The sequence below is a fragment of the Pteronotus mesoamericanus genome, unplaced genomic scaffold (genome assembly GCF_021234165.1).
Source record: "Pteronotus mesoamericanus isolate MK-2021 breed Mesoamerican mustached bat unplaced genomic scaffold, CSHL_Meso_final contig_220, whole genome shotgun sequence".
In the NCBI taxonomy this organism is placed as follows: Eukaryota; Metazoa; Chordata; class Mammalia; order Chiroptera; family Mormoopidae; genus Pteronotus; species Pteronotus mesoamericanus.
The window spans coordinates 3,279,259-3,304,746 of NW_026555091.1; the positions used below are offsets into that span (position 1 = coordinate 3,279,259).

At 34.4% G+C, this 25,488-nt stretch overlaps 1 protein-coding gene across 1 annotated transcript in view; it reads left to right on the forward strand.

Moving 5' to 3' along the window:
- The window catches only part of SEPTIN7 (septin 7), a gene marked incomplete at its 5' end in the record, with an annotated part of 53,334 nt that overhangs the window by 2,158 nt on the left and 25,688 nt on the right, over positions 1-25,488 (forward strand). Inside the window, 3 exons of the mRNA XM_054571310.1 lie at positions 14,296-14,402; positions 24,108-24,208; positions 25,075-25,209. Of these exons, the coding sequence (XP_054427285.1) occupies positions 14,296-14,402; positions 24,108-24,208; positions 25,075-25,209 (343 nt within the window). The remainder of the gene's footprint in view (positions 1-14,295; positions 14,403-24,107; positions 24,209-25,074; positions 25,210-25,488) is intronic.

The following is a 25,488-nucleotide window of genomic DNA, read 5'->3' on the forward strand; positions in this document are numbered from 1 at the left end:
TAATCTTAAATGACTATAATATTTCCCCCTTATTTAGGCTGACTTTAGAACATAAATCCTAAGTATGATGCAACTTTATTGTATTTCTCTATGCTTTTTAAGAAGGTTAAAAGTAGGATAATGGATTGACTATCCTTGACAAAGAAAATTGAGTTGATATTGGGTCTTTATGTAGTGTGCATTAATTTTTGCTAATACAGTCAATCCCTGGTATGGAATTACATTAATTAAATTAGCTATAAAATACTCCTTCATTAAAGGGAAGAATATTTTACCAATTTACCAGAGTATTTTGGTTAGTTAACTTGCCTGTCTCTTAATTGAGTAGAATCATAATATACCTAGCTTGAAATTACTGCTGTGGAGTAGAGGTAGGTTTGGGTGGATGGATAAAACTCCTATAGAATATGCCTTTTCTTCAATAGGTTGGTAACATGATTATTATATGTGAAAAAATAGTACATCTTACCTTTACATATGTAATGTTAGTGATCATAAATGAAAAACTAGAGACAAATATATGATATATTTTTTTTAATTTGTAAGAAAACTTCCTGGGTCCACTAGGAGAATTATAACAATTTTCAAAAATTATTTAGTATTAACATTTTAGCTTAAAGAATAACTTCTTAAACATATACTTAGTAGAATAATATCTGGGGATGAAGGCCAGATATTGGATATAAAATTCCTGTGAGATTTTCCAAGATAAAAAAACTTAATAGTCATATGATCTTGATTTTTAGAGGAAATATGCAATTTCTTAATAAATCTTACTTATTAGTTTTTCTGGTCAGTACTTTTGTGAATGACAGCTTTTATGTTTTCCTGGATAAGACTTCAACTGAGGATAAAGGAAAATGGGTGTTTTCCCCACTGCACTTTGAACATTATTGTTTACTTAGCTATCTGTACACACTTGTTGAGTGCAGAGACTAAATTTTTTCACCTACGTAGTTGCAGTGTCACCTTTTAGGTATGTATCTAATACATTGATCTGATTTTCAGACTTCAGGCCAAATCTAGCAGCATCATTTGCAAATCATAGAAAAGCTATAACCAGCCTTGCTTTAGTATTTTTAACTTAGAGAATGCAAGCTATTACTTATAAGCTAAGTCCTCATATTTGAGATTTAAACTTAGAGGAGTTTTGGTTTTTATAATTCTTGGTTTAAGACTTAGACATTGATACAAAATGAGAATTTATATTTAACACTTGATTTCTTTATGACAGTCTTTGTCCTTTGTTGGATAAACTGCTATCCAGTAACCTTGCCTCATAAGCAATATTTGTTGAGTACTTTCTTGAGTGAGTTCTTTGTATAAAGATACATAGTGCGTATTCCCATATTTTTCTCTTAAAGGAGCCTATAATTTATGACAACATAAAGTACACACAAAAAAATAAGTAAAATTTCCAGGAAGTAGAAGTCAGTAGAATCATACAGAAATTTTTTACTGGTAAGAGCCATAGAGGTTTAAGGAATATAAGAGAGCCTGTCCATGGTTGGAGATTATTATTGCCATATTTGAGAAGGAATTAGGGCAGATTTTTAAGAATAGAATTGGGATAGACATTGAGGTGGCAGTCCAGTTGGAAAATAATAGCTAACACCTACATAATACTATGTGACAGGCAGCATTCTCAGTAAAATTCTTAACTCCGTGCAGTTGGTATTGTTGTTATCCTCATTTTAGAGACGAAGAAACAGGCATGGAGAGATTTGGTTGCTTGCCTTGGTCACTTTGCTAGCAGGTGGCAGAACCAAACCCAGTCTGTTTCTCATTTAGTCTGCTGTGTTCTTAAGCACTATGCAAAGGTAAATTTGAGGGTACTGGTGATAGTGCGGAGTTTAGTACAGTGCATCTAGTATGCCTTGAACCTACATGATTTCAACTAGATGTTCTGTTTTCTGTAAAAAATAAGTAAATATGTATGTTCTGTTTTCTGTAAAAAAAACAAACAACAACGACAACAGTGAGATGAGTGAATGAGAATTAGAGAAGTGGGAGAGGTGAATTTTTTTAAGGTTTTATTTATTTTTAGAGAGGAGGAAGGGAGGGAGAAAGAGAGGGAGAGAAAAGAGAAACATCATTCATTGTGTGGTTGCCTGTTGCACACCCCCTAATGGGAGCTGGCCTGCAACCCAGGCAGGTGCCCTCAAGAACAGGCCAGCACTCAATCCACTGAGCTGCACCAGCTGGGGATGGAGAGGTGAATTTTCCATTCCCGCAGTCATCATCAGCTTCCACGTACTTTCATATTGTGAGCATTTCACTTTGCTGAATATTAGTCTAGTGAAAAATATGGCACCTTAATATTAACTAATTACTTTTTATGTGCTCAGAGAAGCAGGATTTGTTTTCCTACAGGAAGAAAAATAGGCTGCCAGTTTATATGTAATTGGAATTAGTTGATGATAATGAGGTACTTTCAAGATTAATTGGCATTGCCCATTGACTTTATAGGATTTGACCTCTAAGATGTAACTCTATAATAGTTGGAAGTAAGGCTGGGAAACCTAGCCTGGATTTTGAAGACCTTGAATGCCACCAGCATAAGATGATTGGGATTCTTGGTTTAAAATAAAAGTAAAACTAAAAAGTTTAGTTTAAAAGCTAATGTAAGGCATATCTAGTAATGACATTTAGGTGTCTAATTCAGCAAAATATCAAACCTGTTCATGCTTGGCACTTGACTTTTTTGTGTGCTCCTAAATTAGATTTGACTGTGTTCTAAGAATAAAATGTTAATTGTAAGATCCTGATTTTACTAGAATCCTTCAAGGAGGTAGAATTCAGAAAGATTGTAGATTGCTTTATCTGACCAGAAATTATTTTTGAAAAACCAGTGATATTAAATATATTTTTTGAATTCTTTGAAGATAAAATCCACAATTTAATTATTTTTGTTTCATTTGGTCATTTCTTTAGTTTTGTAAAATTTTCGCGGTAGAGTTTTTTTTTAATTTTGTGATTTGTCATAATGTATTTGACTTACACCAAATGTCTTGAGGAACAAATTGGCGTTTTTGTTTTTTTTTTAGTGGAAGGGAGCTTAGAACAGGTTGGTTTAGCCATTTTGGGGATTCAAAGTTTATAATAATATGCTTTTTGTATATGATTTATTAGCAAAAGTTTAGGAGGTATTTCTTCAGTGATAGCATATATAATGACTGTCATAGTTGTCATTTCCCCCACCTTCTTGTTGGTGTTCAAATTGGTATAATAACACCCAGAGTTATTTGAACAAACTGAAAGATAATATTGGCTCACTTTGTTTCTAGGGTTTTGGACATTTATTGGTATTATATTTAATTCTGAAATAAGATATGTTGGATAGTGGAAATACTTCCAGTAATATTAAAGAAAAATTCTTTTGAACTCTGTATTTTTATTTTATTTTTAATAAAAGTTATGAGTAATTTAACCAATGATGATTGCACAACACTGTGAATATAAAAACCACTGAATTGTATACTTTAAAATGGTGAAATTTCTATTGTGTGCATTTTATTTCATTTAAAAAAAGTAATTGAACCAAAGCAGAAAAAGTTAAGGGAGAAAAATTTCACATAGTTCCACATATTCAATATTTAATTTTTGTATTCTTCCTAGGTTTTTCATCTGTATATTTTAAAAAGTGCTTTTATAATAAACATAATGCTTTATTTTTATAAATTAGGAAGTGCAGAAAAACAAAATGAAAATATTACCAAAATATATCACCCAGTGATGTCTGTTAAGTATAAAAACATATAGAATTTTTGTTTATATGTATCTATAATGTGTGATTTTTTTTTTTTAATTTGGCAATAAACTGATCATCTTTTGATGTTGGATATGATTGAGTCTTAGATTTTAATGGCTTGTGTAGGGTGGGTCAAAAGTAGGTTTACAGCTGTGAGTATGTGAAACACAGTTTATTGTTGTATTGTTAACTATTGTATTATTTTCCATACAAACAACTGTAAACCTACTTTTTGTTCTGCCTTGTAGTACCCCGCATTTGCCATATTGATCAACATCAGGATAGTTACAAATAAATATTGGTACAGATATATCTGCTTGCACATCTAATGAATTCCTTATGATAAAGCTTTGAAAATGTGCTTTTTTAAAGACTTAAGCATTGGATTCAAAAAGGGTTTTAACACATAATACCAAATTGCCTTAAAATAAGTTGAATACTACTTAGCACACTCACCAAGTGTTGTCAACACCCTTTTTCCTCTATATTGTCAATACAGGATATTATAGTTCTTTGCCAATTTAATGTGTAATGATTGGTATCTTATTTTCACTGTATTTTATTGCTGGTCAGCTTATTTTTTTCATGTTTATTTGTCTTTGGTATTGATTCTTTTATAAATGAAATAGTCTAGTTTACTTTCAAAATATGTGTTCAGATTTTTCCTTTAATGATCTATGGATATTTTAAGGGTATTATTATTTTGTTGTGGTGTGCTGTTGGCATTTTTTTCCAGATTTTTTTCTGTGTTGTGTTTTATATTAACCTGATTTTTATATTGTCCATGCAGTCTATTTTATTATGTTTTTCGTCCTTGATGTCCTCCTGTTTGATTCAAGGTTATCGGGGGTTCTAACTGTTTTAAGATATATAGGCTAAAGTTTTTTTATTTTGTAGTCTTAAATCCATGCAGGTTTTTAGATGTGAGATTGAGTAAGGAATCTCATGTTTATATTTTAAATAATTAAGTAGTCCTCCACAACAAGCTTGATTTTTAAAAATATATGTGGTTGGTTGCTTCTCTTTCTTAATCTTTCTCGAACACATTCTGTAGTTCTTCCTATATAAACACTACATTATTACAGTTATAAATTATAGTAATTATGCTGTCACTTGTATGGGAAGATTACTAGGGTTTATGTAGGGTTTAATTTAGGGAGATAGGCAAAAAAGAAAATAATATGTAAAATAATTACAGACTGTGTTATTTTCTTTTTTTAAATAGGTTTATTTATTTTAGAGGGAAGAGCAGGGAGAGAGACATTTGTTTTTCTACTTATTCATGCTTTCATTGGTTGATTCTTGTATATTCCCTGACTGGGGATTGAACCTGCCACCTAGGTGTATTGGGATGACTCTCTAAGCAACTGAGCTTGGCCAGGGCCAAATTGTGTTACATTTTAGGAAGTAAATAAACATGGTAGTATCTACTTAGGGTCATTAGGGAAAAGGAGACTTTCCCATAATAATACCTAAAATGCATGAAAAGTAAGAAATACTAAAAAAACTAAAAATGACTTAACCAACAAGAGATATTCATCATTAATGTTTTGCTGTATTTATCCTTAATATTTTACTTTTGACAGCTGCATAATACTTCAACTGTGGCTGTCTCAAGTTTTAGCCATTGCTTTCTCATTTGACATTTGAATCATTTGCTGTGTTTGATCTCATCATAATGCTGCAGTAAATAATTTTACAGAATCAAAATTCTGGTCAGCGTTTTAACTATGACTTTAATATCTGCATAGTATTTAAAATTTTTATTAAATTGATTGGGGTAACATTGGTTATAGGATCATACAGGTTTCAAGTACACATTTCTGTGATACAAGATCTGTATATTGCACTGTGTGCCCACCGCCTACAGTCAAACCATCCTCCATCACAATATAATAGGTTCCCTCCATCCCCCCACCTACCGCACTCTCTTCTCTCTGGCAACCACCACACTGCTGTCTGTGTCCACGAGTTTCAGTTTTATAGCTCACATAGGAGTGAAATCCTGTGGTTCTTAGCTCGTTCTGACTGACTGACTTCACTTTGCATAGTATTCCCAGGGTCCATCCATGTTGTCGAAATGGCTATGTTGCATCTTTTCTTATAGCTGAGTAGTAGTCCATTGTGTATGTGTACCACATCTTCCTTATCCAGTCCTCAATTGAAGGATGCTTTAGTCACACAGTATTCTAATCTGTGGCTGAATGTACTACAGTTTTTATAATTTATTTCTCTACCAGTAGACATTAAGTTTATTTTTACCCCTACCCTTGTTACAAATAGCATGGCAATGAAGACCTTTAAACACGGGGTGGGGGGGGGTCGGGTGCGCACGTGTGTGTGCGCGCGTGTGTGTGTTGGGGAGCAGAGGGCAGTATCACAATTTTTTTGTTTATAGTTCCTGAAGATTATTGTAGCCAAGCATATGAACATTTTGTGGCTCTTGATACATATTGGCAAATTATTTTATTAAAAGTTTGTGCTACCAATGTTATACATTTAAAAAAGGGAAAATATTTTTTTACCTGAATTTGAGGAGTGTTATGGTATATTTGAAGGTGAGGCTCTTCGTTCCATGGATGCTGTAACTGTTTTAGATGCTTGAGGGAAAAATGTAAAGGTACATGAAGACACTACATGGGAATAGAAGAAGAGAGCAAAAGTATACTAGTTAATTGTACCCATGTGATAAGCGGCATAAGAAATGTATAAACCAAATGCTATGGGAGTGGAGAAAAATAAGACTTTATAACTAAAAAGAATGCCACTGTCTTAAATCACACACTGCTAATTCATAGAAAATGGCACGTGATTTTTTTTCAGTAATTAGTACTTAATATTTCATACACTTAATTCTTTACTTGATTTAATTTCAGTGTCTTAATCACAGAACATTGTAATTCAGACAAACACTTAACAATACAGTTTTATAGACTAGGGATGTTTTGGTTTTGTAATGGGCAATGCTTGGATTAACTTATAGGAGAAATATAACCTGGATAATATCCCAGTTTCATTTAGTAGGCTTAATAAAAGGTCATTCAGTGTGATTTTTTAAAAAATGTATACAGTAGTCCCCCCTTATCCATGGGGGGATACCTGAAACCCAGGACGGTACCAAACCCTCTATATACTGTTTTTTCCTTTATGTGCATGCCTGTGATAGAGTTTAATGTATAAATTAGGCACAGTAAGAATTTAATAATAAGTAATAAAATAGAACAATTATAATAATATATTATAATAAAAGTTATATAATTGGAATCATGTGGTAGTGATTTATAATGACTTTTGTACTGAAATAATGTTTTGATTTTGAAACAATTGTATTGATAAACACAAGTTAAATATAGAACAGAATGTGGTTTTTGTAAAACATTTGACGTGCATGATCCCCTATTACTCCCTAAATTATTGGTGTATTTACCTTCCTCAAGGATATTCTTCTATATAACCATAATATATCATCAAAATCAGAAAATAAATGCTTGTTTGTATACATACATGGGAATACACACATATATAAACACGTTTTATATCTATTGACCTCTGTACTAGCTATGTGTATTGAAAACCATTAAATTCACACTGATACTTCCAATTTCAGTTCATTCTGCTTTTTATCTGTTCTATAATTGTAATGTCCTTCTGATCATGAAAAACCATTATCCTAATATGCTTACTTATTTGCTCCATCCCCTGTATATAATTAATCTTTTGCCTTATTTCCTATGCTCCTTCTCTTTCCTTCCTGTCCAGTGGTTTTGCTCACCCACTGCAAGTGCTGTATGTTCCCATGTCAGGCCACTGTTCTCACACAGGTGCCCTCCTTATCCTGTTTGGGTTCAGGTATTCTCCCAGACCCTCTTGGAATCTTCATTTTGCAGACTCTCGCACTCTTCTCTGGGACCACTGGGACTCTCCTTCCAGCAGGTGCACTTGCCTTTTTCCGGCCCAGATAATAATTTTTGGACTGAAAATTTGGAAGGGAAGTGGAAGAGAAAGCTGAAATAATTTTGAAGGGTTTAAAAACTAATATTTACCTGTCTTGTAGAATTAAGTGGTATCTAAATAGAGGAAATTTGGGGTTTTTTTATGCTTATGCTTAAAACAAGGTAGAAAAATTGGTAAGTTGTAATTTTGGGCTGCCACAGCCCAAAATTGACTAATGGAAGGAAATAAAACTAACTAGAGAATTTTAGCTTGGAAATGAAAATTATTTTCAGGTATGTATAGTGTTGTAGATGTTACATTTACATGTATTGACAAACTGAGTTTGGCGAACTTTTGGAGGACCACCAGATTTATTAACAGTTGAGACAAATGAGTTAATATTTAGAAGGAAGGAAGCTTTAGACCTTGGTTCTTCTGTCCTTGCACTGTCCACAACAATCAAGTAAGCAGATAATAAACACAGGAAATTGTGTATATCAAGGAACAGATTGTGAATTGAGATTTGTGGTCTGTTCTGAACTCAAGATTTTATGATAGAAGACTACAAATTGTTTATTATGTTACAGGTTGTAATAATCACAGTGATAACATAATGATGAGATTTCCATAGCATTCTTGTCATGGTCCAGAGGTTTAAATTTAATTGAATGATTAGTAATTCAGATATATACTGATCAGGAGTAAAGTGCTAGGAATTGTGGACTAAGCAGGTGATATGAAATGAGAACGACCACTTCCACCCTCAAAGGAATTTCCAGGGAAATGCATAATACTAATTACAGTGTAATTTAATAATTGCCTTAGTAGTGTTCTTTTAAGGTGTAAAGAGTCAGGAAGTTATTATTTGGGCTTATTGGAGTTAACATCTTATTTGCCTTTTGAGTCCTGAAACCAATAACTCTCTTGTACTTAAATTTCAAATGTATAATATATTTTGGCAATTTTGTAAAATGGATAGTTATATTAATGCTTTTTGTTTTTAGCATACTATAAAAATCAGTCATATATTTAACTTAAATGTATTTTATAATACTAAGTAAGTGTAGTGGTGTTACAAAAAGAGTATATTTAGCCTAGTTTTAATCTCCAGTTTCCACCACAAATGAGTTTTCTGACCTTGGACAGATCACTTTGAATCTCAATTTCCTTATCACAACAAACATTTACCTAGTCTTTCTGAACCAGGAACTGCACCAAGATTAAAGACCAGAGCCGCACCCCTAAGGACCTGAGAACACGGGATGGTGGAATGGAGACACTTGGACAATAATACCATCTGTTAGGTGTAATTGCCTATACCTCGCAGAGGGCCTGAGATAATTGTGTATATGAATGTGCAGTGTATAAATACTGTATGTATAATGTGCCTAGTAGATCTATAAACTAAATAAAATGTTAATATTATGCCCAATAATATTACTGGGCATAAAACCCAACAAAAAACAATCCACAGCAAAAACAGCATACAAAGAAGGAAAAAAGAGAAATGCACTGTCCTTAGAAAAGACTCTTAAGCAGCTCTGCCACATGGGCCAGGCTTTGGAGCCATGTTCAGAACTGTCTTAAGTTGGAATCCTCTTCACTTGAAGGAAAACTTTACTGTGGCAGCTCTGAGCAGCCAGAGGTTAGCATGAGAAGGAGATACAACAGGTCTAGATACCAGCCTTGCTTATTCAGACGTTCTGTCCAGGGTCCTCACGGCAGCAGCCATTCCTAACAGTCTTGTGTGGTGATACGCAGCTAAGAACTGCACGTCTGGTAGGGTAACTGAAGCAAGGTTCCATATTTCTAATTTAAGAAATTGAAAGTTATCAAAGTTTTTAGGTTAAGACTTTTAACACATCCCATTCTGTGTTGATAATGGAATCTTAGACTTAGTTTTGGAAGCAGCCTTGAATTCAAAATTTTCTTACCTTAGTTCATCCTGTTGCTTCTCATGTTTTCCTATATTCCTAATCTCAGTGACACTACAAAATTAATACTTATCAAGTACTTACTATATACCAGGAACTGTGCTTAGGTTTCACAGGTATTATTCTGTTATTATTCTGTTTTTTTCCCTCACAGTTCATGTATTATCATAATTTGATATATGTGAAGAAATGGAAAAATTCAAGTATCTTGCTTACTACAAACATGCATTTATAAAAAGGGTCAGATTCTCATCCAGAAAGCCTGAAGTTAAATGCTATTGTATAACCATTATACAATAAACCACTTCTGTCTAGTTGTCCAAAACCAAGTTCGGAAAGTCATCTTAAGATTTTTCCCTTTCTCTTTTTTCTACTCTCTTGCTCCCAATTAAGGCCTAAATATGTCCTCTCTCTCTTTTTTTTTTGAAGCCTGCCTCTCTGTCAATATGCAGGCCAGTGGTTCACTACCACTGGATGGAAATCTCAGAATCACTTGACGTTCCCAAACCTTGGCCTGGGAGACTGATTTAGTAGCCTAAAGCCCAGGCGTGTGAATTTTGCACAAATACATTGCAGTGCTTCAAATTTGTTTTCTGTGAGTTCTTCCTTTTTTATAACCTTTTTTTAGTTTGCTAGGTTTTGATTTTAAGATACAGCTTTGTTGTAACCTCTTTCTGGAAACTTTAACTCCCACTCAATTTAGAAGTTATTTTCTAAGTTTACTACCATCCTAAACATATCTAAATAGAGAGCTCATAGCATTTACTTACTTGTTTATCTCCCCCACTGGTCTCTAACTTTCATGAGGTTTGGAATTCTGTCTTATTTATCCTTATATTCCTGTGCCTGGAACATAGTAGGTATTTAATAAATACTTACCGAAGTGTATTTCATACAAAGTATACAGTATTTCACATTATTTTCTGAGGATATTTTATATTCAGAATTTGGCATTGTTTTTAGTTTTCACTATAATCCTACATTCTTTATCAGGGCAAGTAAAAGAAAAAAACATTACTAGAGGAAATCCTTACTAGTTAAAAATTTATGATTTCTTCTCTACAAATGGGAACCTACTTGTGAATTATTGATTGTGATCTTGTGCATGAAAAGGATGGTCCATTTATTTTATGCATTCTTTGGTTGCTTTTCATATATGCCCTTACCAGAGATTGAACCTGCAACCTTGGTGTATCAAAACGATGCTCTAACCAACTGAGCTACCCATCCAGGCCTTGTGTTGTGTTTTCTTTGATAGAGGTCACCTAGTTAGTGTAGTCATAGTTTACATTGTAAGTTAATCTAAAAAAGTATAAAATACAAGCTGGTGAAATAGGAAACTTATTTCCCTTTAAATTGTAGGTTAGCTACTTCTTTCCATGTACTCACTATTTGTTATGACATGCTTTTCACCTCCATTAACTTACGGTAAAATTTCTTGAAATTTTTTATTTTGATTTTAAGCAAGATGATCCATCTTTAGTTGTTGTAACCACCCGTTAGGAATAATACATCAGAATTGGATCTTAAAGCTCTGACCCATAATTTCAGTATGAGCTATCTAGGAATAGGTGGAAGTTAGTTTATTTAGAAACCACTGACATATCAAAATTGGTCATAGCAAAGTTTTAGATCCCAGTTTATAAACTATTTCATACAGTCAATGTCAAGAGTTTAAATAAAAATGGAGAAAAAAATTACTGGGGAAAATATCATCAGTGAAAGTATGGTTGGTGTTTTCTGATTTTTACTGAGTATAAAAAAGCAGGCATTTGTAAGTTTTATAAAAGTATGCGGTACATGGTATTTAGGATTAAGGGAGAGATCTTGATCATTGTTCTCAGGAAGAGAATTAATTTTTTAAAAAAGCAAATAGTCTTTGTTATTAAATATGAAAATCATGAGCCTAAGTTTTCCAGAGTGAGAGCTATATTAAATTTTATTATATATTTTCATTATATATTTTATTTACTAACTATAAAATAACTTGTTTAAATTCTTGTGAGCAGTTTTTGAAGGAAGAAAGGCAAGTCAGCAAACAAAGTAATATACAAATACTTACTATATTATTTTTTCCCTTATGATAATAAAGGAGGAAAAAACTTATAGGTATTAATAGTCTATGGCAATATAATTCCTAAATATGAAATTTAAAACTCCTTTTAAAACTTGGCTGAGGAAATTGATCAAATACCTTTCCAAGGTAATTATGGCAATAAAAATTAAAGAGCCTCAATGCTAACAATTCTAGGAGCTTAAAAGTTGATATCAGTTTGTATTTATGAAACATTTTCAAATTTTAATTTTTTTGTGTGTGATCATATTTTAAAAATAGCCATTTTGAGACAGTATTGAAAAATCATTTTTATGAATAAGAGGGCTAAAATCTATTTGGACTAATGGGACTAATTGGACAGGAAGTTTTCTAAATTTAAAACCTGAGTACTCGCCCTAGCTGGTGTGGCTCAGTAGATTGAGTGCTGGCCTGCAAACTGAAAGGTCGGCAGTTCGATTCCCAGTCAGGGTACATGTCTGGGTTGCCGGCCAGGTCCCCAGTTGGCAGTTGGGGATATGTGAGAGGCAACCAATTGCTATTTCTCACGTCAGTGTTTCCCCCCCGCCCCGCCCTTTCTCCTTCCCTTCTCCTTTCTCTGAAACATAAATAAATAAAATCTTAAAAAAAAACAACAAAAAAACCCCCTGAGTACTCAATAAAATATTATGTACTAGGTGCTAATATTTATTTCTTGTAGTCCTCATTATATGATAATTAGCATTGTCTTCCTTTTTGCTGATAAAACTGAAGTGCAGAGGTTGCATAATGGTAGAGGTGGCATATCTATTAAGTGGAAAAGCTAGGATTTTTGAGCCAGAGTATTTCTGAAGTTTTTAACAGTTTATCTTAATATAAACTCTCGGGGAACTTACCTGAAGTAGGTAAAATTTTTGGAATTTAATACCAGTTTTCTGTGAATACCTGTCCCTAACTTTCTCTCCCCAAATACTCTAGCCATCCTTATTATTGTAGGGGGAAAACCTCCTAGAAGGAGTTATGTTGGGTGGACTTAGTCTAAGTTTTAACACCAAAATGCTACATTACCTTGGGCAAATCACATAATATCCCTGAGGTTTTTGGTTTTTTCTTTTTAATTTTTAAAAAGCATTTTTATTTTTAGAGAGAGGGGAAGGGAAGGGGCAAAGTCAGGGAGGAAAGCATCAATGTGTGAGAGAAACATTGATTAATTGATCAGTTGCCTCTCCCCTACCCCACAACCCAGGGATGTGCCCTGACCTAGAATGGAACCAGCGACCTTTTGGTTTGCCGGATGACACCCAACCCACTGAGCCAGAGCAGTCAGGGCAACATCCCTGAGGTTTTTTCCCTCAGCAGTAAATAACTCTCAAAGAATTGTTTTACCACTCAAAGATATTGTAAAGCAGTAGGTGGAATTGGGAAATTTAGTCATTTACTCTGTATTATAAGAAAAATCACATCCTTTTACATTTAACATCAAAAATATTTTTATCAGTACCTAAAACTTTCATTTATGCTTCTAAATGAAAATATTGTAGATATTTCTGATTATTCTCAAAGCTTGGGTTTTATCCTAGTCTTTCCTCCCTTATTTGGGGTATAAGATTTAAGAATGCAGCCGGTATGGAGAACTATAATGTACTTTCCTATGACTTAGAAATTTCTGGAATTTTTATTTCTAGGAAATAGTGGCATCCCCTTGTTCAAAGGGAATAAGGCCCAGACCACTTAGAATGGTTCTTACCTTCTTGAGAGCCAATATAAAAACTCATCCTAAACATAGAAATAGTAAGATTAATATTGTGAAATAAGTTATTTAGGCTGAAGACTATTAAACTAACTGCAGTAACTAAATTATTTAATCCTGTGCCATATTAAGTGATTTGATTTATAATTTATTTTAACCTTTTATTATATACTAGAGTGATTTAAATTTTGATAAAAATTAACAGCATATGGTACAGTATGTTAGACTTAACCTGGAGGGACAAAGAAGAGCACATGATCCATTTCTACCCCCTACCTCAGGCAGAAGCACTATAAAAAAGTAATTGCCTATCATTTTTTTGAGTCAGGTTTATGGAGAGGCACCCTTTATACTTAGGCTTTATGGTACATGGGTGGATAAATTAGAAGTATTTTTGGTGGTTCATTTTTATCTGAGGTGCATTGTGATTGATTTTTCTTTTTATCAGCCGATTCTTACTTTTCATAGTTGCATGATTTCTTGTTTTGGTCATTCATTAATTATTGCATTTATATTTTTATGTTTTATTTCATTAAAGCAGCAATACATAATCCAATGTTTCCTTTATGACTAACTTTGACCTCTAGGAATACATTACTCTTATAAAATGGAGGCTATTGCATCAGATACATTACTTTTAAAGAGCAGATTGTAAAATTATAAAGCTAAAAATAATCCTTGGAAATACGGGTCTACTTTGATAAGAAAATGAGGACAAAGATTATTTTTATAGGAAGTCTTTATAGTATATTTTCTAATGTCACGAAAATATACTATACTTTTCTTGTCCCACCAAGAAGTACTTGCTTAAAGCAGATTTGATTATAGGATTGGATGAATATTAAAGTTGATAACATTGCTGAGTTCAACAGATTTTGCCCCTTGTTTCTTTTAGGTGAATCCGGATTGGGAAAATCAACGCTAATCAACTCATTGTTCCTCACAGACTTGTATTCTCCAGAGTATCCAGGTCCTTCCCATAGAATAAAAAAGACTGTGCAGGTATGTATATTTGTAGTCTTAATTGATGTTAAGCTTTAGTAATGTACACACAACAATCACATATTACAACTTTTATCATGCTTCCCTAGAAGTAGGTTTCAGAGTTGTCCTCAGCCAGTGTAAAGTGGTAAACTTGTTGATAAGAAAGAAAGAAATGCAGCCAGTCAGAAGAGTTAGGTTGACTAAAGTCTTCTAAATTTGTCCTGAAGACCCTAACAGAGATTACACTGTGATAATTATAGGAGTAAATAATACTCCTAGAGTTACACTCTCTTTCATAAGTTAGCGACTTGCCATATGTGGCTATTTAAGTTTCAATGAACAAAAGTAAATTAAATAAAAATTTTATTTTCTACCCTTGCCATGTTGTCCCATAAACTGAAGTTGCGGGTTCAGTTCCCAGTGACGACACGTGCCTGGGTTGCAGGTTCGGTCCTCAATTGAGGTGCATGCAAAAGGCAATTGATGCATGTTTCTCTCTCACATTGATGTCTCTCTCCCTCTCTCTCTCCCTTCCTTCCTCTGTCCCTAAAATCAATAAGCATGTCCTCGGGTAAGGATAAAAAAAAAAATTTAGTTTCTCAGTTGACAACAATCACACTAAGTGCCCAGTAGCTCTATGTAGCCAGTGGCTACCATTTGGACAGTGTATATATATTTTCACCCTTGCAGAAAGTTCTGTTGGACAGCGGGATAGAAAAAAACGTGACTCTCAGAAAAGCCATTATTATTTAAATACAGTGTTCTGTTACTCAGTAACATACTACTGCATAGTGGTTGCATGGCAGCAGCAGTTTGTTAAGGCTCCCGATCTATGTGTGATCTAATTCAGTACTTTTCAATCTTGCATGTGGAGTCAAATCACTTGGGGACCTTGGGTAAAATTTAGTTTCTGTTTTAGTAGGTCTGAGGTGGACTTAAATTCTACATTTCTCACAAAATCCCAGGTGATGGCTGTTCTGCTGGCCCATAGACCATACGTCATATAAACTCTAAATCTTCACTGCCCAGTATAACAGCCGGCAGCCATATGTGGTTGTTGAGTCATAAAATACAGCTCGTCCAAACTGAGGTGTTACGCAAGTATAAAGTACACCTCTGATTTTGAATACCTGGTATGTAAAACAGAGTGTAAAGTGGGGGTGTCTGACCCATGGGCCGTGGGCCGCACGCATGCTGCCCAGGATGGCTGTGAATGTGGCCCAACACAAAATCGTAAATTTACTTAAAACATGAGATTTTTTTGTGATTATATGTCACAGTGTATGTAATACATGGCCCAAGACAGCTCTTCTTCCAGTGTGGCCCAGAGATGCCAAAAGTTTGGACACCCCTGGTATAAAGTGTCTAATAATTTTTCTAACATTGGTTGCATTTTACGGTGATAGTATTTTGGTTATATTGGGTTACTAAAATGCAGTAATCTTACCTGTTATTTTTAAAGTGGCTACTGAAAATTTTAAAATCATTTTGTGGCTTACATTACATTTTTGTTGGGTAGCAATGCTCATTGATTGAAAAAATTGTTGGAGTGAAGCAGCAACTAAGCAGAGAGGAAGAGTATGAACAGTTCTGGCTGGAGCAGGCTTTACTGACAGTGTGATGCTGCAGCTGGATTTGAAGGTTTGGCAGAGACTATCCTTGTACACAAGATGGAAGCACGATCTGAAAATTTGGGGCAGAAACATTTGAGATCTGGCTAGAAAAAGTCCAGCCATTGTTAGTAAAACGAGAATGGTTTGTATAACACTGATGTAACCTGGCAGCCATGGAGGGAACTGGAATACGCATGTGTGAACAATGACAACTTCACTGTACTAGTCAGTGGAGGCAGTAGACGCCTTTGAGTGAGTATGTGTACTGTGTGGCCATCTCATGCAAAATGAACTAGTAGGGCAACGAATCTGCATCACATTTTGTGTTAAGCTTGAACATTCCTCTGTGGGAACTATTTGGATGGTTCAGAAGGCCACAGCTATGGGCAACTGGTTATTGGCAGCTTCAGCATAACAATGCACCTGCTCATCCATCACATCTCCTGCAGAGTTTTTTTTGGCAAAATACCAAATCACTGAGGTGATTCAGTCCCCACTACAGCCTAGATTTGGCTTCCTGCGACTTCTGGCTTTTCCCAAAACTAAAATCACCTTTGAAAGGGAAGAGATTTCAGACCGTTGATGAGATTCGGAAAATAAGACAGGGCAGCTGATGGTGATTGAGAGGACCGTGTGAGGTCTCAAGGTGGCTGCTGTGAAGTGGACTGAGGTGTCATTGTCCTACATACAGTGTTTCTTGTACCTTGTATCTTCTTCAGTAAATGTCCCTATTTTTCATATTACATGTCTGGATACCTTCAGGACAGCTCTTACTTATGAAACTGCAAGATGCAGTGTAGAAATAGATCCCTGAGAAGTAATTGTGACATAAATATTTTATTTCTCCTTTTTAAAGCTTTTTTCTATTAGGACTATTTTTGTATCCCTCACAGAGCATTGGATTTCGAATTACCTGCAATAGTGTATTCTAAAAACTTGCTACCACATTGCTTATTTTGTGATCACTGTAGGCAAGAAATTAAACTTTTTTAAAAAATCCTCACCTGTTATGTTTTGTTGATTTTAGAGAGACAGGGTGAGAGAGAGAGACAGACAGACAGACATTGATGTGAAAGAGAAACATTGTTCGGTTGCCTCCTGTACATGCCCTGACCAGGGATTGAACCCACCACCTTTTGGTGTATGGGATGATGCTGCAACCAGCTGAGCCACCTGGACAGGACTAAATGGAATAGTTTTTCATTTGAGGACCTATTTTCATTTTGTCTTGAGAAACATTTTTAAAAATTTAATTTTTAATTGTTGTGTACATTGTATACTGAAGGACACAAATTTAAGCAGAGCTTGATGAATTTTTGTATGTATTTTTATATCCAGATAACCACCACCCAGATAAAGATACACATTTCTAGCACACCTGAAGGCTTTCTTGTGCTTGTTTTCACACTCAGTATTACACACACCCCTAAGTAATACATTTTTGACTTCTTTCTATATTGATGTTCTTGTTCATCTAAATAAACTCTTTGTGTCCAATTTCTTTCACTGAAGGTTATGTCTGTGGTATTTATTCTTCTTACAAAGCAGTAGTTTTTCATTGCTATGTAATATTCCATTGTAGGAATATAACATAGCATATTCTTTCTATTGAAGATGAGCATTTAGATTTTTAGTTTTTGACTAATATGTACAGGGTCCAGCAGAAGTAATGCCTGCTTGAGTGAGGTTGGTAGAGTAATAATATGGATATAGTAATTTACAGTTTTAATTTGAACATTTCACCTAAAATGTGGTATGATTGAGGGTGATATTGTTATGTTACAGAATTACATGCTTATGATTGTGTAATAAAAGATTTGTATAATAAAATGGGCATTATTTTTGCCGTGTGCTGTATATTCCTACACATATCTTTTGGTGGACTTAGACACTCATTTTTCTTATGAATACTTTTCTTATGTGCACGCACACACATAAAAGTATTTTGTTTCTTTTTTTTTTATTTCTTGTATGATTTAACATGTCTTTTATACTCAGTAAGTGTTCAGATATCATTGAAGTGCTTTGGCCATCTTAATATTTTCAGTCTTTCCCTCCTGATCTGGAAGAGTTATTTATCTAAATAATGGTCCCTTACAATTTTAGAAGTTGCAGATAATTTCTCCCAGGCTACATCTGTTAAAGTCATTGGGAGAGGCTCTCAATTTGTTAGAATTCTTTTCACATTGGCCTGTCTCCAAAATAATCCGTCTAAACTCACTTGACCCTCCTTTAAGGTAATACTTCAACAATGTCATCTTTTATTGTGAATATCTTCCGAACTCTTCCTTTTCTAAAAACAAAGAAGTATTTAGGGCTGAGAGTACTCTAGTTAAGATTTTTAAGGCAAAGGCCTGTGTACCACTGTTAAATTTCCTCCTTTTTGCCAGAAGTAAGACTAACAGCATTCTCAGAACTGAATTGATCCTGACTTAGAATTCCAGAGAAATCCTCTCTTCTGACTGTACCATGGACGTATTCGTTGATATACTGAAACAAGTTGAAGATCATTGAAGCTCTTTTCCCACTTACCCAGGAGAGAACACAACTTGTTCCAAGTCATTCAGTGTAGTTAGAGAATAGAATGTAACTTTCTTTTGCAGTTGACTGGCTCTTCACCAAGCCCAGTAATCTACCAGATGATCTGCTCTTGAACACTCATAAACACTCTCAGGAGAGAGTGGTCAGAAGTATTATATCTTAGCCCAGACATATTAGATTAGGAGAGAGATACAATCCTGAATTTCAAAAGGCAAATGTCTGCAATTTCTCTGACCTGAAAGCATTCTGAACACTTCCAACTGTTAAAAAAAAATAAAGAGAAAGGGAAGAGGAGAGGAGGAGGTGGAGGAAAGAAAAATCCTGTGATGTGGCAAAATAGGAGTAAAATTTTAGTAAAGAACACCAATTTCATGATCTCCTCCCTGAGAACTATTTACTTACAAGAGACATATCTTAAAAAGAAATTCCTTTATAGTCACACTTCTTAGAAGGAAGAAGCAGCTGTCTACACTGAACAGAGAGATGATTCTGGGCTTCCTATTATGTATAAGTGGGTCTGATTTGAGTGAAGTTTTCAGTAGTAGGTGGAAGTCTCTGAGATTAATTCCCACTTATCTTGGGCCTCATGACCATGAGCTGTGCACTTCCCAGTGTGAGCTGACACTATAGTCCTGAAGTTCTTTATACCAGTGGTTCTCAAACTTGAGTGTGCATTGCAGTCACCTGGAAGGCTTGCCAAAACAGATTGCTGAGTCGCTCACCCCAGAGTTTGCTATTTAATGGGTTTGAGGTGCGGCCCAAAGAATGTGCATTTCTAATAACTTTCCAGACTGGGCAGGTGCTGGTCTGGGTACTACACTTTGAGAACCACTGCTCTGTAGCATTTGCGGCCTGCTGCAAACTAGTTTGATCCTGTCTCTGTGGAAAAAAGTAAGAGTGTGCACTGTTTTACTTTAGTCTTTTTAGAATATTTCAAATTAAGTGAAGTAGCATTATGTTACTTCTGTTTAAATATATATATATTTTTTTCCGTCCAACAGGCTGATTAAAATGAAGTGATAGAAACAATTGAATACTTGAGCTCCACTTTATGTTCCAATCTCAAATATAGATCCTCAGATTAACAATATTTTTAAGAAAAATGTTTTTATGTATGGCAGAAAATTTTATGATTTTGTTATATTTAAAGATTTTTAAATCGTATTTCATGTCAGTGAAAGGTTGCCAAGTATCTGTTAAGGAAAGGCTGCCTGTTTTTCTGAGACTAAATCCATTTTCTTTTGTGAAATGATAGTGTTAGATTTTTTTTTTTAAGTTCTTAATTGGGAACCTTACATTGGTTCCCTTTAAAACTTTTTTCTTGGTCAGTAAAGTCCTGTAAATCACTATTGTAGGTTAATCCTGTTGATGTGCTCCAATTTTGGTATTTTTTTTTTTAACCAGTCAGTCACAGAACAGACATCTGAGTGCTTGTCTTATACTGGCTTTTGCAGCTATAGTGATGATGGTCACAGTCAAAATTCTTAAGTGTCTCACAATCAAATGAAGGATACAGCAAATAATTATGATTTAGTGAGAAAGATGCTGCTGTAAGGTGCTGTGAACGTGACCATGGCAAGGTAGATTTTAGTGAAGTAGTTGGAATGGGAGGCAGGACAGCAGTGGGTTGAAAAGTGAGTGGTGAGGCAGGGAAGATGGGATAGCTGTAGGGGAGGGAACGAGAGGGGACACCTAGAGGCTGAGTGTAGGGAACTGAGAGAGTCAATTGGTTTTTATTTCCAAAAAAAGATCTGAGAATGTTTGTATCCTGTGGACAGTCAGTCTCTAAGGCATGAGAAGTTGACGATACAGGGAAAATAGTCTAAACATTTGTCAAGATGACTCTAAAACGGAAAGGCTTCACCAGATCCCAGTATAGAAAGGAGACAAGAGAAAGGGGTAGTGGTTCAGAGAGCAGAAGGCAGAATTAGAATGTTTAGATCAAATTCTCAATAAAGTAGCTCTGGGAGTTGATGAGAACAAAGTAATCTTAAGGCCAAATTATTCTATTGGTCATTGCTGCTTCTAGTTTTCTTGTGGAACATATGATTTAAGATGATGTTTGTCTTTTCAGCCATTAAATCATTAACACAATTTTTGTGTTAGAGCTAAGTGAGATGTCTCAGGCTTAGGAGGTCGAAGTCCCTGCAGAGCTTTGGCTGGAATGCCGAGCATGTGCAGATGGAGTTAAGCTCCTGACAGAAAGTCCTAACCCTCTTCTCAAAATTTAACACAGTTAAGTATCACTTTTTACTTACCATAACAAATAGCTCTTAAGTGTTAGGTTAGAAAATTTTATTGTATTTAACGGTCTTTGAAAATGAAAGAAATGAAGCAGTGTAAACGTGGAAGGTTTGACTTTTCCCTCAGATTGAAAAATGAAACAGTATTAGAAAACAGAGTGTCTTGGATTTCTGAATCTAGGAATCCAAAAGAGGCCTTAATAAATTAATTATATATATATACAATATAAAGACTTCAGTCTTCTTTTTCAGAGAGAAACAGAGCTGAAAATGCCCTTGATTCATTCGTTCAGTATTAAATATTGAGTTTAATCTTAGAGAACTCTGAGTGATGCCATAAAATGTGCTGATGTGACCTGCTTGAGTAAAGTGCATGGGAAAGTGGCCATTTGGAATAGATTTGTTAAGAAAAGTTTGAAATTCCTGGACTTGAACTGAGTTGTTTTCCATGGATCCCATGAGGATGCTTGTAGAATCAAATGAGAGGATACAGTTGGATCCTGTGAAGGGCACTCGTTTACAGTTATGTTTTCTGGATTTCTTCCATATGTTGCTGTTGTCTTTGTATTTGACCATGTATGGATACACAGAATTTCATAGGCCAGAGAAGAAAAGCAGCTTTATAAACAGGCTCTTTAAAGTATATAAGATATAGATCTTCATTTTTCTTACCATATCAATTAACAAGTTGTACTGATTTTTTAAAATAAAAACAAGAAAACAAAGCTCTTAAAATTTAAGCTATTAGTATGTATAATTAGAATACAGTTTATTTCTGAAGGTAGAAATGGGTTTTGTGTAGTAATAAGAGAACCAGGAATGGTTTGAAGTAAAATTGGGAGATGATTCATACGGAAAATTATATTTTTTGCATCAGTTTCTAATATACATTACTATGTCACTTAAAAGAATTATTAGGTAAAGGGATGGTGTGATTACTTTGGATATTTCTGCTTCAATGACAGTTCCCATAAATGACCGACCTATTTTTATGAAGAAGATGGAGATAAATTCAGGATATATCAAGTTACTAGATTTGACCAAATTGTCCTTTTATTTTTATTAAAGATTTTTATTTATTTACTTTTAGAGAGAGGGGAAGGGAGGGAGTATCTTTTTAGACTGTTTTAATCCTAGTGTAAAGAGAGGAGGAGAAACATCAATCTGCTGCCTCTCACATGCACACCGGCTGGGGACCAAATCGGCAACCCAGGCACATGCCCTTACCAGGAATTGAACCGGTGACCCTTTGCCCTGCAGAATATGCCCAACCAACATAGCCACACCAGGCAGGGCCAGATTTGCCTTTTTTTTTTTTTTTTTTAAGATATAGTTGACATAACCAGATTGTTTAAAAAAAGAAAAAAGATATAATTGGCATATAACCAGATAGTCCTTGGACTAGAGGACCACCAGGTATATGAAATATGAACTTCTTAAACCATATGAGATAGTATCATTTACAGTTGTTTTGTTTGTTTTTTAGTTGTGATCATCTAACGCTGATGAGTCTGAGTATTTTCTCAGTTATTTTTGCCTCCCTCATACTGTTAGAGTAACCTGGTATCAGACAAGCTGTATTATCTTGGCCCTGGGGTATGAATCAGTGGTCTTCCCAAGTGTGTCATCCATTGTTGATACTGAAGAGGACCAAAAAATATTAGAACCCTTATTTTTTGATGTTTATTTTTATTATCTACAGAGAATTTAATACTTACTAATATTTGATGTTCATATTGCTAATTATGTGTACTTGGTAGATAAATAAATATATTTGGGGGGTCCGAATTTTTCACGGAGAGTTTACACCAGGATTAAGACAGTCTAAAAGATAAGATCTTTGCCTCTTACCTGTCTAAAATGTTAGAAGCTCCTCCATAGACTTGCATGTCCAAATCTCAGGAAGTGTTTTCAGTTTTAACAAGGTTATTTTTTTAACAAAATAACTTTTGATTGCTATAGGCCTGCATTGTCCAATTCAATAGTCACTAAGCCACACATGGGTATTTAAATTTAAATTAATTCATATTAAATGAACTTAAACATTCCATTCCTCAGTTACTCTGGTCATATTTCAAGTGCTAAGTAGCCACATGGGCAAGCAGCTCCTGTATTGGACAGCGCAGATGTAGAACATTTCCATCATTTCAAAGTTTTCTTGAATAATGCAGCCACAGACTTTCTTGCTCTTAGTTTCTTAGAATCTTAGTTTCATCCCCTCAGTCTCTGTGCAGCCAGAATCTGTGAGAAATGCCCAAGGAAAATGGAAAGACATCATCGTTTCTGCAGTCTGTGAAGATGCACCAAACTTCTTTTTACCCAGAAATTAGTCGTTTTTCCTTTCCCAGCTCTGTTAATAGAAATAATTGAAGTTGCTTTTCACATATCTGAGATTACAGTTTATCCTAAGTCGGAGAGTATTGTAGTTAAGCTGTTCCATATTATGGCACTTAACACTCAAAGTTTCAATACAATTCTTGCCTCTTATGTTAGCCTTTTTGCATACCTGCAGTCTCTAGTTTAGTAAGCACTTGATATAATGTACAATGAATGGGAGAATTATTATTCTTTTCTGGTTCAATTAGTGTTCGCTTTATCTAGCAGTAACATATGTCCAAGGTGATTTAGACATTCTGATACAGAGCTTAGGGTTACAGAACATCTTAGATTATAAAAAGAGCTGTTGTAATTGTTTAAATCCAATAACATTTCAATTTTACAGGGAACTGAAGATTTTAATCAGAGAGTTTATAGGGTCTGTAACTCTACCAGAGTACTTTTTTTCCAATACCTGAACCTTTGCTGATTGCTTTGACCTAAATATGCAGTATCACATTTGAAAAAAGAACTGGGTCTTAGTCATCACATAAATAAGAGTGTAAATAATTACAGACAAACTGAGAAAGATTTGGGGATGGTAATAAGTTGATGTTATTAATTGGTCTGGACCCATGTAGATGGAGATAGTCCAGGAAAACATTTATTTGATCTCTGAATTACTGAATCATTTAAGCATACTCTTTATTTGTATTATTAGATGTGCATTTAGGTTATATAAGTATTATATAGCTTTAGTGATTGTTGCTGTTTATTAATTCCTTCTTTATACCAACTTTGAGCCATAAACCCACTATTCACATTGTGCTTTTCTTTTAAGTAACCAGGACTTCTAATGTCCACAATTGATTTTTAAAACACGGGGGTGGGTTTTTTTAGTTCGCAAAAAGCTTCTTGATTGGTTTTGATTTATCTCCCTACCGCTTACCTTGTAGGAAACCACAGTTGTAATGTTACGGTAGTAATATCTGCACCAATTACTCTTACAGGTGGAACAATCCAAAGTTTTAATCAAGGAAGGTGGAGTTCAGTTGCTGCTCACAATAGTTGATACCCCCGGATTTGGAGATGCAGTGGATAATAGTAATTGGTAAGAAGCGGGTGTCGTCACTGCTTTCCATTGCATGTGGGGTTCAGAGTGGTTAGACTTCCTGCTTCACATTTTAAAAATTTCACACCTTAGCAAAGGCCACTAAACTTTAAATGCTAAGATTTGGGTTCATACACCAACTTTTTCACTTCTTAACGATGTTGCTTAACTTCTTTGAACTGATTTTCTTTTCTATAAAATGGACATCATACTGTCTTAGAATTATTTTGAAGACAAATTCTAAAACAATATTTATACAAGTATTTTAAGACTTTTTTCCTCTACTATAATTTTATTCCTTTGTATACATTTTCTTTCACATTCTAATTTAAACCTGACTTTAGACCTTTGGTTTTCCATGTCATAAATGAAGAAAATGTCTGTGACATTTTAGTTGGAAGTAAGATCTCAATATCTTATAAACAATATTTACATTTTTTAAGTTTCACTTTTTTTAAAGTAAATTTCTGTCAACTTTTAAAATACCCAAATAACTTCACCATGAGGTTTCTATATTGTTTAATCTTTTCATTTAAAATGTCAAATACTTTGGATATAATTTTTCATGCTGTAAATTGTCCTAGCATTGATACACTTATTGATGCAAATAATATAATTTAGCTATGTTTTTACTGTGAACAATTATCTTTCAGAAAGTTTAGAAATAATGAGTAAAGATTTTTTAATGTAATTTATATCTGTTTATAAGTCAGTATATGTGGAATAATTTGAAATGTCTTCTGTTGGTTAGATTGGTTTGCCAATTTAAAAGTATTGATGATTATCCTTTAACAAAGTCATCAGTTGTACATATATATGTAGAACTACAACTTAAATTTTTTTAAAAATTTATCTGCATTCTCTAGCTGGCAGCCTGTTATCGACTACATTGATAGTAAATTTGAGGACTACCTAAATGCAGAATCTCGAGTGAACAGACGTCAGATGCCTGACAACAGGGTGCAGTGTTGTTTATATTTCATTGCTCCTTCAGGACATGGGTCAGTACCTTGATGCTTCTGATAACCTTTTGTTGTTGTTGTTGTTCATTAACTCAACTTCGGGTTTATATTTCAGTAATCCTTATTTCTCTGATGAGCATTTAACTATACCAGTTATAAAGTCCCAAATTCCATGTAAAAATTACTTACAAAAGGACCTTTTTAAGTCCTAGGTAGGCTAACAGTGATTTTACTTCTTAGTCTCTTGTGCATAAGGCTTTTTTACCTGCTTCATGGAAAAGGTACAGTGTTTCAGTCATGGTTATATGTCTCAATGTG